This window comes from Scomber japonicus, chromosome 1, assembly GCF_027409825.1.
Source record: "Scomber japonicus isolate fScoJap1 chromosome 1, fScoJap1.pri, whole genome shotgun sequence".
NCBI lineage: Eukaryota > Metazoa > Chordata > Actinopteri > Scombriformes > Scombridae > Scomber > Scomber japonicus.
Window position 1 is genome coordinate 34,715,576 of NC_070578.1, and position 17,984 is coordinate 34,733,559.

Sequence of the window (17,984 nt, forward strand, 5' to 3'; positions counted from 1 at the left end):
CTTTATTTTGTTCTCTACAGTAAAAAGTCAGAAGGACTGCTGCAGTGAAAGTGTGTTTTTGAAGACGTTTGCGGACTCAGGCGCCAGCGAGTAATGAGTAGTGCTGTAGGTGTAGGCTGCAGGATCAGCCTCAGATGATGGGATTGCCACTGAGATGGCTGATCACATTAAAGGTGCAGTCTATCTAAATAGGCCGTGTCATCCTGCCAACTCTTTCCAATATGTTCACTTTGACTATTTGGATTTTCTAATTAACTTAACATTTAAAAGCTGTGCAGACATAAATATTATATAAATACTTTCTCCTGAACCACTGCCTTTAAAGTAATAGAAATAAACATATAAAATTAATTATAGCATGATTTAGCTGGCCTGCTTTGACAGCCACTCTGATATTCTGGTCTATTTGAAGGATATCAGGATCTGAATGCCTTGTGCAAGTGAAGGCTTTTGAATGATTATGGTAATTTTTTCAAACTTAAATTAAAGAAAGTGGATATGACATAATCCCATAATAATATTTCTGCCTTTAAAAAGACAGGTTCAACATTTTTAAAGACTTTAATTTGAATTTCTACTGTTCAAAGGAAAGACATCTATCATTTGTGGCCATATGCTATTAACAATGCCTCATTAAAACCATTAAGAAGATAAACTTCCTCTCTTCGGGCCATATTTTTTTTAAAATAATCCCCTTTATTTTTTGCAGTTTTTAAAACATAATCTGAATATTACGGTCTGTTTGCTACAGATATTTAGCTGGATAAAACAACCAAAGGAATCACTCCAGTGACATCTGTTGAAGGTGTAGCCTGGCCTATAATAACTCTGTAACACCACAGACCCCCTACTGTTAAAATGAGATAATAATTATCCGCCATTGACGGATGTAATATTTCTAAACGAGAGTATTTTGTGGAAACAATGAGACACCTGCTCCAGATTATTTGACATCACTTCTACATGCTGCAGATTGGCAACTGTGGAAGGGCAGAAAACTGTAAATAAATGTGAAAGAGAACATGATTAACATGGGACTTGTTTATCCCCTTCATTGCTTACTACATAATTTGTTTTTATGCACTAGTGATTTTTTTTTTTTTTATTGACTGTGTGTGTTTTGTGCTGGCTCTGCAGAATGGGTCAAAATATGATCTGCAGACTAAATGCTCAGCGGGTTTGTTCCAGTTTTTCTTTTTCTCTATGTTTGGTCAGATGAAAAATCTTCTTCTCTGACTGACCTGCTGCTCAGGAGCAAATAAAGAAAAAACACTGCAGAAGATAAAAACTCCTAAACTGCATCACTGCATCTGATTTGAGTGTTAATACATGCAAATGCTCAACCAAGTGTGCTTGTTTAAGCACAATACTGACATCATTGTGCTGAAGTGGCATTAATGTCCTTTCGTGTCTATCTAAATATTTATTATCTTTATTTTTGACTATTTTCATGACAAATATTTTGTGTCTCTACCACAGATATATATATACACACACATATATATATAAAAACTCTAAAACTCAGGTGAATTCAAGCAGCAGCTCTTTAAGCTAAAGTCACCCTGCATCTTTTTCAATGGAAAGTAAAAATTGGATTACATCACTGGTTTTAAATTAATGTACAAAAATGAAATCATTTATTAAATGCTCAATACAAAAATACATATAAGAAAATAATCTTTCATTACAAATTATATAGTGTTCTGAACTAACTATGTTCAATTAGGAATCATGTTGGTTGGCTCACATCTTAACATTTCCTGATGATATTTAATAAACCTCTAATATCAGCAAACTGATGTAAAAGTGTAACATTAATGTGAATAATGAACTCTGGTAAATGAATGTATCATCAGGTAAAACAGAGGATTTGCTGCCATCTAGTGGTTTGAGCCTGAATCTCCACAAACAGACATTACAACACAGTGAATAACAACTAAAAATGTGCGCTTTGAATATATGCGACTGTAAAAAAAAAAAAAAAAAAGATCATTGTTTCCAAAATGTCATATGGCTTTCTATCACCTTTATGATTGAGATGATGTAAAAAAAAGAAAAAAAAATATTAAAAGAATAAAAGATTTCAGTCCTTTAGTTCGTCTGTCTTGAGCGGACGCTGCAGCAGGATCACGAACACAGCGATGTTCACGACAAACTGGATAAAACCTATAGAGGAAACGCCGTAGTTGACGTACAGGAAGCCGCCGATGGTCGGTCCGACTGTGCGAAGCAGAGACTGAACAGAAGAGCACAGTCCCATCATTGTGCCTGTGTGTAAGAGCAGAGAGGGTTTACTGGATTACATGTTCACTTCAGTTGTAGTTCATTTTAACCCTCCTGTTGTCCTTGAGTCAAGGAAGGAAGGAAGGAAAGGAAATGAAGGAAGGAGGAAGGAAGGAAGGAAGGAAGGAAGGAGGGAAGGAAGGAAGGAGGAAGGAAGGAAGGAAGGAAGGAGGGAAGGAAAGGAAGGAAGGAGGAAAGAAGGACAGAAAGAAGGAAGAAATGGAGATGGAAGAAGGAAAGAAGAAAGGGAGGAAGGACAGAAGAAAGAAGGAAGGAGGAAAGAGGGAAGGAAAGAAGGAAGGGAGGAGGGAAAGAAGAAAGGGAGGAAGGACAGAGGAAAGAAGGAAGGAGGAAAGATGGAAGGAAAGAAGGAAGGAACAGTCAAAACAGACGGGGTCAATTTGACCCGGGAGGACGACAGGAAGGTTAATAATCTTCTATTTTATTAGTTTTTTTGGACACCGAAACATTAGAGATTTAAATGTTGTAATCTTATACCTCTATGACTACTAAGTTTAACCTTTTGGTTGTAATGTGCCTGTCACAGAGCCCCTGCTGCTGCTGCTGCTGCTGTTACTGTTGACTTCCTGACTGTGTGATGTGCGAGCAGTAGAAGAAGAAGCAGCAGGAGGACCTCACCTGTGTCAGAGGCCGGTACGCTCTTGGTGAGCATGCTGTCTGTGATGACGTTAAACACACTGAGAGAAAACATCATGGGGAGGACGATGAGGCAGAACTGGAACACGTTCTGCATGTAAGCCTGCAGGGGGGAGATGATTCAATAAAAGCAACTCAGCAAGAAATGAAACTGATGATTACTTTCATTACTGGGACAAAATGACAAATACCAATCACTGGAGCCTTAAATAAAAATTCTTGTTTTAATGGATGTGTAAAGATTTTTAAAAATACATATTTACACTGTGATGAAATTGAGAAATGTAATCATAATGATTTGAGAAGCTGTAATCAACAAATAACTATTTATTTAGCTGTCCATCAACTAATTAAATAATCAACACATCATTTTAACTCTGAGTTGTGACATGGAAACATAAATATTCATAACAAAAGACAGAAATATCTACAATATTAACAATATGCTGCAGCTTTAAACATATTCAGGCAATTTAAATTAAATTAAATTCAAGAGAAAAAGGTCTCTATCACATAAATTCTACATTTATAGATATGAACATGTGTTGGATACAGTTAAAAGTACTCAAATCCTTAAAGATATTAAGACCACAATGGAAAGATTTCATTACAAGTCAAAAATAATAATAGTGAAGTGAGTAAAGAAAATACGTAAAATTAAGCAGCAGTAAGTTGTCAATCAGATAAAGAAGGAAGGAAAGGACATACAATAAAAAGTAGAATAGAAAACAAGGAAAGAAGGAATTGGTTGTTATGAAAAAAAAAATTAAAAACAATAAATCAAAATAATAAAAAGAGGATCCCGACTAAGTCGCAATTTGGCTCATTTTTAGAAATCCTAACAAACTGTCCAGTGCAGTATAGTAGAAAATACTAATATGGTGTGTGTGTGTATGTGTGTGTGTGTGTGTTGTTGTGTGTACCTGAGCCAGTCCCACAAAAGCAGAAACTCCGATGGCGAGAAGCAGCAGCGAGCTCTCAGAGTATCTGGCTGTGAGCCGCCCGATCACTCCTCCCTGAACCACCTGAACAAACATCTGACCTTTACTGACCTCGTCTAACAGTCTGATATCATCCTCAGCTGCAGCGTGTAACTCATGGAAATTATAATTAGCTTATCTTTTATTTTAAAACATGCATATAAGAAGTGATAATAAGATCTTACCATTGAGACTATACCGAAGTACGCCATCAGATAGCCGTTCTGCTCAGGCTCCAGCTTGAAGAACTCCATCGCAATGATGGAGAACATCACCTGGAAAATGCCTTAAAATGGAGAGAAGAAGAGCAGTTTTTCTTTTTTTCTTATATTGATTTTTGAGGGTAATCATTTAGAGTCATTTCTAATGTAAATTAAACATATCTGTGAATGAGGTGGAGAGAGGGAAGGAAGGAAGGAAGGATGGAAGGAAGGAAAGGAGGGAGGGAGGAAGTAAGGAAGGAGGGAGGAAAGATGCAAGGAAGAAAAGATGCAAGGGAAGAAGAACGAAGTAAAGGAGAGAGGGAGGAAGGAAGGGGAGGAGGGAGGGAGGAAGGAAAGGAGGAAGGGAGGAAGAAAAGGAGGAAGGAAGGAAGGAAGTAAGGAAGGAAGGTAAGGAGGGAGGAAGGAAGGAAGGTAGGAGGGAGGGAGGAAACAAGGAAGGAGGGAAGGAGGGAGGGAGGGAGTGAGGGAGGATGGAAGGGAAGAAGAAGGAAGTAAAGGAGAGAGGGAGGAGGGAAGGAGGGAGGAAGGAAAGGAGGGAGGTAGGAAGGAGGGAAGGAAGGAAGGAAGGGAGAAATGAAGGAAAGGAGGGAGGGAGGAAGGAAGGACAGGGGAAAGAAGGAAGGAAGGTAGGAGGGAGGGAGGAAACAAGGGAGGAGGGAGGGAGGAAGGAAAAGAGGAAGGGAGGAAGAAAGGAAGGGCACACAGAAGGAAGGAAAGAAGGAAGGGAGGGAGGAAGAAGGAAGGAAAGGAGGGAGGAAGGAACAGTCAAAACAGACGGGGTCAATTTGACCCGGGGGACGACACAAAGGTTAAACATTCTTGAATCCAAACTCTCTCACCTGATGGCAAACCTGCGACAACCTTCACCACAAAAGTCGGAGTCACGCCCGGAAACTTCATCAGTCTTGTGATTTCTCCAACGTTAAATATTGACTTACTTTTGTTCTCAGCTGCGCCTGCATTCAAAGATAAAGAATAAATGAAGTGTATGTGCAGAACTAATGCAAAAATAATCATCACACCCAAGACCCAAAACTAACAATGACAGGAAGTAGTGTGAAGCTGAGAGGCACAAATGGAGCTGGTGTAAAATCAGTTTACTGAATAATCGTCACTCTCCTGCCTGCATACTTTAGATTTTCAGCACAATTTTTAATTTTACTGAAATAGTCCTAAATTATGGGAAACATGCTTATTCACTTTCTTGCATAGTTCAATTCAATGCAAAAGTTAAATATTGAAGGTTTGACCAAGAAACAGTCCAGCACATAAACTCTGTAAAACTAAAACTTGTCATTTTTTAACTTTTTTTGTTGAGATTAAACAAACAAGATATAAAGTGTTAGTTAGTGAGGTTTAAATATAACATAGGCTAATTTTTTAGCTTCAGTCTTCTGGGATAGGCTAACTGTTCCCTGTAGCTGCAGCTTCATACTGTACTTAATGGGGAAATAGTAAAGTGTTATTATTGATCCTGTGAGAACATTTAACAATATGCTGAAGAACAGTAATGGGACCAAGTTTATAGTGTTGAGTATCTGAATTACTGCTGAAAGGTTTGGGCACTAATGAAGGCTAATAATTACTGTACACTTAATGGCTGTTACATCACACTTTATTATTTAATCTGATATCATGTTTATGCTGTTATTTTACCCTAAACCAGGGATGTCAAACATGCGGCCCGTGGGCCAGAACCAGCCCGTCAAGGCTTCCAATTTGGCCCACTTTCCTTCTTGTCTTCTTTTCCTTTCTACTCTCCTTCTTTCCTTCCTCCCTTTCTTACTTCGTTCCTTCTTTGTTCCCTTCCTTCCCTCCATCCTTCCTTCCATCTTTCCTTCATCTTCTTTTCCTTTCTTCCTTTCCTTCCTAATCCCTTTTCTTTCTTTCTTTCTTTCTTTCCTTCCTTCATTCCTTCCTTTTGTCTTTCCTTCCCTCCTTCCTTTCCTTCCTAATCCCTTTTCCTTTCTTCCTTCCTCCATTTTGTCTTTCCTTCCCTCCTTTCTTTCCTTCCTATCACTTTTCCCTTCTTTCCATCCTTGTTTCCTTCCGTCCTTCCGTCCTTCCTTCCATCTTTTTATTGGTCCGGCCCACATGAGATCAAATTTGGCTGTATGTGGCCCTTGAACGAAAATGAGTTTGACAACCCTGCCCTAAACAATCAACACTGACCACCAGCGTACTTTTCATGATACATTTTCAGTTGACAAGGACATTTAAGTGATTGCTAGAAGCATATTTTTAATTCAACATTTTATGCCCTTCTTCAGCGTGCTTGTTAGGGTGTTTTAATTTGCTCAGGTCTGAATCAGTGGATGAGTTTTATAGTTGGTGTGTTTTCCCTTTTGTTCAGTTTCAGCAAACCAAACACAGGTGGAGACAACACATAGATGTTAGATAGCTTATAGATACATCGGACATAATCATCCATAGGACCATGTAAATCAGGGGTGTCAAACACGCAGCCCGTGGACCAGAACCGGCCCACTTTCCTCCCTGCCTTTTTTTCCTTCCTTCCTTCCTTCCTTCTATTTTTCCTTCCTGTCTTCTTTTCCTTCCTGTCTTCTTTTCCTTCCTTCCACCCATCCTTCTATCTTTCCTTCCTTCATTCCTTTCATCTTTCCTTCCTGTCTTCTTTTCCTTCCTTCCACCTATCCTTCTATCTTTCCTTCCTTCATTCCTTTCTCCCTTCCATCTGTCCTTCCTCCCTTCCTTCCTTCCATCTTTCCTACTGTCTTCTTTTCCTTCCTTCCACCTATCCTTCTATCTTTCCTTCCTTCATTCCTTTCTCCCTTCCATCTGTCCTTCCTCCCTTCCTTCCTTCCATCTTTCCTTCCTGTCTTCTTTTCCTTCCTTCCACCCATCCTTCTATCTTTCCTTCCTTCATTCCTTTCTCCCTTTCATCTTTCCTCCGTCTTCTTTTCCAACCTTTCCCTTCTTTTCTTTCTTCCTTCCTCACTTTTATTCTTTCCTTCCTTCCACCTGTCCTTTCTTCCTTCCTTCTCCTTATCTTTCCTTCTCACCTTCCTTCCTTTTGTCCTTCCTCCCTTCCTTCCTCCCCTCCTTCCTTCCATCTTTTAACTATCCGGCTCACATGAGATCAAATTGGGCTGTTTGTGGCCTTTGAATGAAAATGAGTTTGACACCCCTGATGTAAATTAACAATAGAAGCACAGAGACACAAACAATCAATGCATATTTTCTCTATAAATCTTTGAATATGGACAAAATCAATCCAAACAGCTTCTCTTTGAGGTTTGACTGATGCAAAAATCACCATCAGTTAAAAATAAACCCAATTTATAGCAGCATATTCCTGAAAACAGACTAGTTCTAATGAGCACACATATAGCAGCAATGTACAGCAAAGTGTTATGTTGTGGAGTTGTAAAATAAAAATTAAAAAATAAAATAAAATACTTACAAATGATGTGAGATTAACGTTTATTATATGACGATTTTCTTCATTCTATGCATGTCAAATGTATATAAATCATAAATAAGGTCCATATTGTAGTATTTATGAATAAACAGGCAGCATACTTCTTATTATAAATGTATCAATATATATTTCGTTACTTGTAACCCTAACCCAAAAATCTTCAAGAATTTGAGGAGTATAACTTTTATTTTATAAAGAACTCCCCTAAGAATATTCCCCCTCTGATTGGTGAGGTCCAAGAGCATAATTACATTTTTCTCCCTACAATACTTAAGTCAGACTGCTTTTGGACCCCGCTGTGTGCTGGTGAGAGTTTAGTCTGATTTGATGCGTCTCCTCCCGTCTTCAGCTGGATCTTTGGGGAGACGGGTGAAGTGTGAAGCTGGTTTGATCTGTCTGTAGTCGGCACTTTCACCCTTTTCCCCCTCTTGGCTCCTCTCTGATTACCGTTCCTCACTTTTTCACTTCTCTGCGCCTTCTTCATTTCTGATAATTCTTTCTCCAGTTTTTCAGCCGTATTTCTGTAGATGTTCTTCTCTGCCGTTACTGCTTTCAGCTTTTCTTTTTGGTTCCTGATCGTCGTCTGGCACAGCTGGAACTTCGCTGCGACCTGTGTCAGATTGTGCTTTAGCTCCTCGCAGAGTTTCTGTGTTTTCCTCAGCTCTTCTGTCTGAGTGAGAAGTTCTTTCTGTAACAACTCGATATTCTCACAAGGCACTTCCTGTTTTGGCTTTCTGAACACCTTAGGTCTTTGTTTGAGGATAACTATTCTTTTCCCCACTTGTCCCTCAACAATACGACAACTTTCACTCTCTCTGAGCTTCTCCCTCTGCGTGTGGAGCGCATCTTCACACCTATGGAGCTCCCTCCTCTGGTCCTCTTTGTCGGTCTCCATGAGGCCCATCTCCTTTTTAAGCTGCTGGTTCTCCAGCTTGAGGTGATGGATCTCCTTCACCTGCTGTTTGAACTCACTGTCCTTCCTGGTCAGGTTCGATTGCTGGTTTGTGATCACGTCGCACAACCCCGTGCATTCGTTTTTGCAGTGCAGCCACTTCTCGTTCATGCCGTCTCTCTCTTTCATCACGTGGTCCAGACGTTCCTTCAGGTTTTGCTGCTGCATCCTCTGAGTGATGACCCCTTTCTTTACTGACTGCAGCTCCTTCTTCACCAACTCCAGTTCCTCCTTGAGGGTCTCGTTCCTCCTGCTACCCCTCTTCAGGTCCGTCTGCTGGATCCCCATCTTCTTACCCATCACCGACAGTTCATTTTTGCAGTGCAGCAGCTGGTTCCTCAGATGGTCTCTGGCTTTGGTCACATTGTGGATTTTTTGGCGCTGCGCCTTGAACTGTTCGGCGTCTGTCAACAGGAACTCCACTTTAGTCTTGAGGAGCTCGTTTTCCCTCTCCATGTCCTTGTTTTTCTTTTGTATGCGCGTGTATTCCCGCTCAGCATCAGGAAGGATTGATGATAAGACATAATGATGATAAGCTGACATCGGCGCTGCCTTATGCATATTGTTGTCATCATTGTCAAATATCACTTTTTTTAAGCAGTCCATCTTTCCTTCTGATCCCTGCTATCTAAATTAAACTTAAAATGTAGGAGTTACATCTTTCTGTGTCTTGCTAACTTATAACCATATTTAAAAATAAGCAAATTATCATAACAGAACTCCCAACAGGAAGTGATGTAACATGACGGAACATTCCCAACAGGAAGTGATGTAACATGACAGAACATCCCAACAGGAAGTGATGTAACATGACAGAACATCCCAACAGGAAGTGATGTATCACATTCTGCAGCTGAGTTCTATTATTGTGTTTAAGGGTCAGTGATAAATAATATTATAAGGATTGGTAAGATGAGCAATTAAATCAAATTTTTAAAAAAGTTTTAAAAGCAGCATCAGGTTTGTTAAAATGTACATTTTGCATTATTGTTGGTTTTATGTCATTTGAAATGACATTTGCACCATTTTTTTAACCAAAAGACTGAATGCTCCTGAAAATGTCAAATGGTGTAACCACAAAAGAATGATAAATATTACATATTTTATCCACTTACAGTGTATTTAAGTGGACTAAATTTAAAAAACTGTAAATGGTCCCTGATTGACATGATTCCCCAGATTAAATGTAATATTTAGAACAATTGTATTCCATTAGCTTTATTTAATATAAAAGTTATAATGTAAGATCATGCCAAACTAATTGATATGGTGTTTTATTGAGAATTTAGCACTTTTAAACAACTTTAATTATTTGGTTCAAAGTTTTTATGGTTACACCACTTAGACATTTTTGCCATAATCCTCTAATATATTCTCTCAAAATGGATTAAAAGCAGACATTTTATGCTCATAGATTTATTTTCAAATTTTAACCCCTTAAAATTTGACAAAAAACCCCATCATTGACCCATGAACACTGTTTTGATAAGGGATGCACCGATTGTGTGACATGTGGGTCCATCTGCTCCGCTTTCCTTGACATCCCAATCTATTTATCTATCTGAATACTGTCAGCATCAGCTTTCTACCACAGGCAGACATCGTCCTGATACAAAACACCAGCACCACAGTTTGAACAACAACTCAGAAATGAACACAGGTCTCTTCCTGCCCTTCAGCTTGTTGAACGAGCCACCAAACAAACATTCACCGGGGGTAAAGTGCACCACTAATATTAGTTTGCAGGCTAGAGATCTAATTAGCTGCTCAGCTGTTGAACATTTAAATAGCATGTAAACATACTTGCAAATGTCACTTCAGTCAGTTTAGATGCTGCTGTGGTTCTTTCTCTTTAATGTCACTGCTAACAAAACACAGTCTGCATGTGTCTAATAAGCTTCAGTGTAAGTTTATTTTGTCTCTTGTTGTCGACTCTCATCCTGCCAGCTGCCGTCAATCAAACATTGGTGCCCCTCCTTTTCTGAGACAGACTTTTTTTTTCTTCCTTTTGATAAATACTGACATTATTTTTGCCTTCAAAAATGGATGACTTATTGTGATTTCAGTTGCACTTTAACAGAGAAACTCAGCAACCTGAAAACACCAGCTCACCTACCTGCTTCCTCTGCCTGTGTGTCATAAATGTGAACATAGAAGCATTTCAAACAGATTCCCAAATAGCTGAGAAGATTATTTATATTAGACTGAAATTCATCTTACTGTCAGTGGTGGTCTTTGGAGCTTGAACTTTGGTCGTTTTTGGGATGAACTTTAAAACCAACATTAAACTGAAGGCACTTCCTGCAGCACCGAAACACGCAGCAAACGTCTCCCTGAGGAATACAAAGTCAATAAATACAATGTTAGCTTCACAATCTGAATATACTGAACATCAAACTTCATCAGTCATTTCTAATTATTTGCCATGTTTAATTGAAGCCTTAATAACTGATTGGGAACTACAGACGAGAAGGAGAGGAGAGTATAGTGAGCAGGAGGGAACATAAACCTGAATGAGGGATTTCAGGTAGATGTTTAGACTCTTTTTCATAATGCAATACCATCAAACAGAGATTTAATTAGTCCCAAGTATGTTCTGCAGCATGGAAAATTAGCAAATGACATCCAGCCAGAATCTTAAAGACACTATCTTCATCAAAAAGAAGAACAAGGAGTCCTGCTGCAGATAGTTGGGCCCTCACAGAGACCTGATCTCAACATCATGGAGTCAGTCTGGGTTTACATGAAGAGACCGAAATCCCCCAACCCAAAAGTACTCTGTAACACTTACCCATAGTGTTTGCTGAGGTGGCCGCCTAACGTGGAACCGACTATCATACCGACGCCAAAACACAGACCGAGTTTGGATAAAGCATCCGCCCGTTTTTCTGGCTCGGAAAGATCCGCAACGACCATCTGAGAAGCTGCAAACGGGACAGGACAGGAATGATAGAAATAAAGCTACTCAAAATAGCATACAGGATAATAATTATACATTAAATAATGGTAATATATTTAAAATTGTAGGTTATAGTAATAGAAACCTTTTAATAATCATAAATATTTCAAGGTTATTGTCCCTTAATATCACTCATGTTGTACGTGCTTGCAGGCTACGGTTAATTCAGTCAATTACTGTGTATTTAATTAGATTTCATTCACATTTTTAAGGTAAAGGTAAACTGTATTGATTTTAAAAAAAATACTATATATATAACAAAACAGTGTTTGTTTCTGTTAAAGCTGCAGGATGGTGAGTTCCACAAGTACAGTACAAACTACAGAAAAGATGATGGAGCATCTACTGTAAGGCTGTATTTGTGAAGTTGACTGAGCAACATAGAAATGTGAATATTAAATGTATTTAACTAGATAGTCATTTAAATTTTCTCAATAGAAGATGTCTTGATTTCTATGTTCAGCAATCAAAAACTTGACATGTATTCAGTTTACTTTTTACTTGTTGTTGAAATGGCCTGGCCTTGCTTTACTATCGTGTATGACACAGTAAAGCCTCAAGTCCTCATATTTGAGAAGCTGCAACCAGCCCAGCAAATATTTATAATATCAAAATAGTTGCCAATTCATTTCTCAGTTAATCTACTAACTGATTAATTCACTAATTGTTGCAACTCTGATTCATACTGAACAATAATCTAGGTTTAAAGTTTAAAATGGTAAACTGAGTGAGTGAGTAGGATTGTAGATGATGGTAGCTGCTCACCAGGTAAGACATGCATGAAGACGGTGGGGAGTTTGTGGACGAACAGCATGGCAGGATGGTTTGCGATGGCCAGCAGCAAGAAGAAAACAATGGTAGCAGAGCACGACAGAGACAAAGCTGCTCGAGCCCCGAACAGATCTGCAAACCTGCCGACAAAACACAGAAAGCTCAGAAAAGGTTCCTGCCACACAAAAATAATCTGGGAGACCGATCACAGCATGAGCAATCTCTGTAGGTATATGTTTTCATCATTTCTCTGCACTTACCTTCCAAACATTGGACCCCCGAGCAGCTGGACTAGACCCACCGTAGTTTGTAAGTAACCAAACCACAAGGTGTCAAAGCCGAGTTTCTTTGCCAAATACTGTTAGAGAGACAAAGCGGAAATACAGGTTAAAATGAACACACACACACATACAGTATATAGCTTTCCTCAGACGCTTGATTAAATTAGGAATAAATGGAAAAGTTCAGGAAGAGCAACAGAAGATGGAAAGCAATGTCACAGAAATACATTTTTTTTTTTACAGCATCTTAAATCACATCATCTAGAAATCGACATTTTTACAGCACAGGTTGTGTTATTGTGTCTGACCTGTCTGTTTGTTATGTGTGATTGAAGCTAATCATCACTTAAATGGGTACAAATAAAGTTAGCTTAACCTTAACAGTGTGAAATTATTCACTCTTAGACTCTCACATAGTCTAAGAAAACAGGAGATGCATTTCTAGTTCAAATGTTGTTAATCACTAACTTTATTTGGGTTTTTATTGGATGTCATGTGGATAGGGCAGTTTCCTGTTGTATAAGTTTTATAACATTTTTTTAAATTCCTGTTTATCTAATGAAGAATTTGGGAATTTTAGGAAAATGTCGCAATTTTTTAATGTAATGAGAAAGAAATTCCAACCATAGCAGATGACTGTGTTGCAAATCCTCCGCGGAAATAATCAAACCATCAATCAATCATTACATCATTACATGTTTTAAATGTTATTATTACATGATGATAAATGTGGCATCTAATCTTTGGTGAGCGTGACTTTTGGTCATATCAAGGAGTGGTGATTGGGGGGTATTTAAATGCAATATGGTTTTAACTAGCCAAAGGTGTGTTTCTACTTTTCATTTCTCTGCTTACATAATTCTGAGTCTTGTCATTTCCATTTCTGTCTCTAGTCTAGTCCAAAGGTCACACAACTTTACAACAGTTTACCTCAAAAAACAGGATATTGCTTGCATTTGCCTGCCTATTCATTACAGTTATTTTAAAGATATTATTATCAATTAGTAAATGTTAATCATATGCACTCATTTGATCAGTGAAGATGAGTTGTGTAACCAGCAATAGTCTGCATTTTACAGAAATGTTTATAATATTCCTCTCTTTTAATTCCAGGTTTGAAAACAGAGGTGGGCTTAGGTACCATTTGGAAGTGATGCTTTATACTTCAGCTCCACTACTTCAAAGTATTAATAATCTAATGATGTCATGTAAAATAATATATCAGTCAGAGGGACCAAACCACTACTTTCACTGTAATACTGCATACTACATCACTCATAATACTTATGTACTTTCACTGTAATACTTAAACTACATCAAGCTCATAATACTTATGCACTTTTACTTAAGTGGGACTTTAAATGCAGGACTTGTAATGGAGTATTACTACAGTACATTGCACTATTGGCACTTTTACTTAAGTAAAGTGTCTGAATACTTCTTCCACCACTGATTAATATTGCATATAATACTTCTGTGCTTGTATTCAGGTACACTTAATATAGGACTGTTTTCAAGTACTTCATTGTAGCATTACCACTGCTTATAATGGCTTGCTCAAGAAAACCCTGCACATGTACGTAACGGTAGCAAAAGCAGGGCTGCATATAATACCCATGCTCACTCCTTTCTTAATATGAAATGCTGGGACCAGCTGTCACCACTGATAACAAAAACATGAGTAAAAAATAAAGAGTTTGTTTCGCTTTCTGCTCTTCCTGAAATGTGTTAACTTCAAGGCAGGCACGTAAAACTCAGCTTCATTCTCTGACATAATAACACACACATAATATACTGTACGTTTACTCACAGGGGTTACGGAAAACTGCAAAAACATCCATGTAATATCCAAAGCGGCGATGATGTAAACGACATTTATGACTTTCATCTTGTTTGGTTGATCTGCAGTCTTACTAGCAGCTTCTCTGGATGTTTCATCGGTGGCTTCCGTCTTTTCACCTCCTCCTCTTCGACTCATGTTGACACCTAATACAAGGTAAAAAGAGTAAGTGGCATTCAGTCTTCTTCAGTCTGCCAGAAAAGTGTCAGTTTTGTCCGGTTAAATTGCTCTTTGACCCACTGAACTGTCACATAAACCCTGCTGCTAGCTAACCGCTGTACTTTGAACAGAGAGGCGTTCACGTTACCGTGGTGATTTACAAGTCCTTGATTTTAAGAGTCCTGTCAGAAATAGGGAGATTACGACGAGCCGAGCGGACGCGAACGCCTCTTAAATAAAATCCCACCGAGAATGATGACAGTGGTGCATTCAAGAGCTCCACCTGAGAACGTAATTTTGAGTACTTCTCTAAAAGTCATCACTCGTTCAGATTAAGATTTATCTTTATTGATCAAGTATGTTAAAAATCCCATCCAGACATGTTTTACCGCATTCAAAAATGTGTGCCTGATATGTTTTTTTTTTCTTCACAAAACAAAACATAATTTCCTCTTTAAAGTCCTTAATGGTCCCATATTATGCTCATTTTTAACAATTTTACATGCTTCTGAGGTCCACAAAGGATGTCTTTGAAGTTCCTTGCTGACAATACCACTCTACCCCTCTGTTTCCTACCATAATGGGTTGTTTCTGTGTGGTATTATTCCAATGATCTCTTAATACCGTTACCTAGAGAGGCACATCTGCTAAATAAATCATGTGTTTTCTGATCTAGGCAGCTCACAAAAAACTGGCTAGGCTGTCTTATTTCAAAGTGTGTGTGTGTTACTAGGAGCAATAGAGATTTGAATGTGTGAGCACAAGCACATCTTGTCCTTCACACTCATTAATAACTCTATGTGAATCTATGAATATGCAAATATATATTTCATTTACAAACTGCTGGACACAAGATCACCCGTACTTCACTGAAGTCGTTTCTCTTTGTTCAAGTTTCCATATTCAGGATTGTAAATTGGATATTGGACCAGGATTTTCTTCCATAGTCATCCCTATTTGTGATGCCATAATCATGCTCACAGGCCCACCATGTAAAATTGAAGTAAGATTGAATTTCAATGAGCACAGAGAGACTTTCCACTTTAACATACATCATTGTGCAAAGTGAAGCTCAAACATTAACTAACCCAGCACATACTGTAACATAACATAGTAAAGCTCATGTTTTAGATTTGTATTATTTGTCTGCACTGGTGGTGTGTGTGTGTGTGTGTGTGTGTGTGTGTGTGTGTGTGTGTGTATGTGTGTGTGTGTGTGTGTGTGTGTGTGTGTGTGTGTGTGTGTGTGTGTGTGTGTGTGATGAGCCCCTGTAGGAGGTGACATATATAACGGCTGACATTAAAGATGTGTCCATGAGAGGAGCGAGCATGGATATGCAGTCACAAGCCAATCACAGACAGGTGTGTCAGTTTCTGCACAGAGACTGAGTCACAGGTTGCTATGGTGACAGAGGCCCACTGGCTATGGTCAGGGTATCAACTGAGGGCTTCTAAGCCGAAACCAGTCCTCAAACATACACTCATAGCTCCAAAAGGCCTGTTGAAATATTTTTAGTCTTTGAGTGGCATGAGACGCAAATCATTTTATGTGTTTGTGTTCCTTAAAATATAAGATGTACAGCATGAGACATTTTAATCTCATTAGTGTTTTTGATAAGAGCTTGATAAGAGCTTCTGGAGCTCAGGCAACATGGGCACAGATGGGAGGTTTCGTCAGCATTCACCGTGCTATTGACAATATTACTCCAAAAAGGATATGTCATATGCAACATGAGGAAGATTTTGTAAAAGAGGACGTGTTTGCCTGCATTTTGTTATAACATTTGTATATGAAAGTTGAAAGTTAAAAGAAGAAGAAAAGAAAGATGAAAACTGATGCCATGCACACTTATGTAAAAGTTTGAAGAAGACCAAAAAAAGCTGAAAATTTAAACACTAAGTCAAAAAGTAGAAAAGATAATAAAAAGCTTATTTAAAGTTAAAAATCTGAAACTGTAGATGCTATCAAAGTAAGACTGACAAGAAGATGAACTTTTTAAGAAGTTCTTCCCATAAGAATCCATTTTTAAAAAGATGAAAAAGGTTGAATAAGTTTAAGGGTATAAAAAGTAATGACATGAAAAGTTAAAGCATGCATCACCTGAAGAAGACTCTTAAGAGACTCTTAAGACTCTTAGAGGGGAGGATAATAATAATGAGTGTGCATTTCCTGAAGAAACTGTGAGTGATTGCAGCAGCTGATTAGACTGCGAACTGCTGGTTGCCTCAGTCCCGCAATTACCACAAGCAGCGTTGCCAGATGCAAAAAAAAGTACAAGATAAGAGGCTTAAAATGATCATATTTTATGGAAAATTACCACACACACGTTATAATGAAGAGAACAAATAGGCGTAAATGTGTAATTTCAGAAAATGTGTTTATTGAGACAAACAACTTTTTAAAAATTGCCTTTATATATGTAGCCACATTGTTAAAGAAATAATAAAAAACTGCTGATGCATGGCGGTGATCTGACTGGTTTTGATAAATGTCACATGAGAAGAGATGACACAGACTGATTACAAGTGTTACAAAAAGATCACGCTATTGTAAGTTAAGGGATTTTTGTCATTATTTATCATATAAAGAGAAAAATTGTTATACATATACCATAATTACTGTATATCTGGCAACACTGGGTACATCTTCTCTAGAGGCAGGTAAGATTTCATCAGCAGTCTCTTAACACCCTCTAGTGGCAGAAACGAAGTGGTGACTCAAATGTGCTGCTGATACTGAGGTCTGAGGATTATGTGTTGCAGTATTTATGAATATCATCTTAGCCCAAAGACTTAGAGCTGCAGCCTTTAGAGACTATAAAGATAATAAGTTGAAGCAATTTTATACATCTTGCATTATTGAAAATTGTAAGGAGATATAAGTCAAATGAAAGTTTCTCTGCTTTGGAGTTTGGGATTTCAAAAGCTGATGTATTTGGTATGCAATGTATTTTAATCAAAATACATTAGAATTAATTTTATTGGCAAAGTATAGTTGTTAATGTACTTACTGAAGCATAACTGATACGCCATTAAATCGGCTGATAGACATGAGAAAGGATTGAAATGCAGATATGCCAAAAATATGTTTCGTTCACCAATATAGTAAGTAGGTTTATTGTTCATATTTAAAATCATAATTTAAATGTGATCGTTATTGTTTAGATAAAACAAATTTAAACCTTATAAAAATTATATTCTTGTTCTTACTATTCCTTTTATTGTTTTTATTTTATTATTTCATTTGTACATGATTATATTATATTTTAATAACTGTACAGCATTTTACAAATAAATCTTGACTTGACTTTTATTTTGAAGCTGCTTAAGAACACGCTTTTGAAGGATCTTTTATTTTGAAGGCCGTAGAACAACCTCCTCCCGGAAGTGTGTTCCATCAGCTGGTCCGACGGTGCCTCCACTGTTTTGTGTGTGTA

General features: G+C 38.0%; 1 protein-coding gene across 1 annotated transcript; it reads right to left on the reverse strand.

Moving 5' to 3' along the window:
- Positions 1-1,375: 1,375 nt before the first annotated feature.
- slc22a18 (solute carrier family 22 member 18) lies at positions 1,376-14,671 on the reverse strand. The gene is made up of 10 exons (XM_053315031.1): positions 14,360-14,671; positions 12,529-12,626; positions 12,263-12,408; positions 11,330-11,462; positions 10,759-10,871; positions 4,984-5,100; positions 4,106-4,206; positions 3,864-3,965; positions 2,923-3,043; positions 1,376-2,268 (listed from the first exon to the last, which is right to left on the reverse strand). The coding sequence occupies exons 1-10, from the start codon at positions 14,525-14,527 to the stop codon at positions 2,084-2,086; spliced, it is 1,284 nt and encodes a 427-aa protein (XP_053171006.1). The 5' UTR covers positions 14,528-14,671; the 3' UTR covers positions 1,376-2,083.
- Between the last annotated feature and the right edge of the window lie 3,313 nt (positions 14,672-17,984).

Excerpts from the sequence above, each read along its gene's own strand:
- slc22a18 (XM_053315031.1), bottom strand. The coding sequence starts at position 14,527 with ATGAGTCGAAGAGGAGGAGGTGAAAAGACGGAAGCCACCGATGAAACA. Across the intron at positions 10,872-11,329 it reads CACCTCAGCAAACACTATGG|GGAGACGTTTGCTGCGTGTT; the intron begins GTAAGTGTTACA and ends TGTATTCCTCAG. Across the intron at positions 4,207-4,983 it reads TGTCGCAGGTTTGCCATCAG|GCATTTTCCAGGTGATGTTC; the intron begins GTGAGAGAGTTT and ends CTCCATTTTAAG.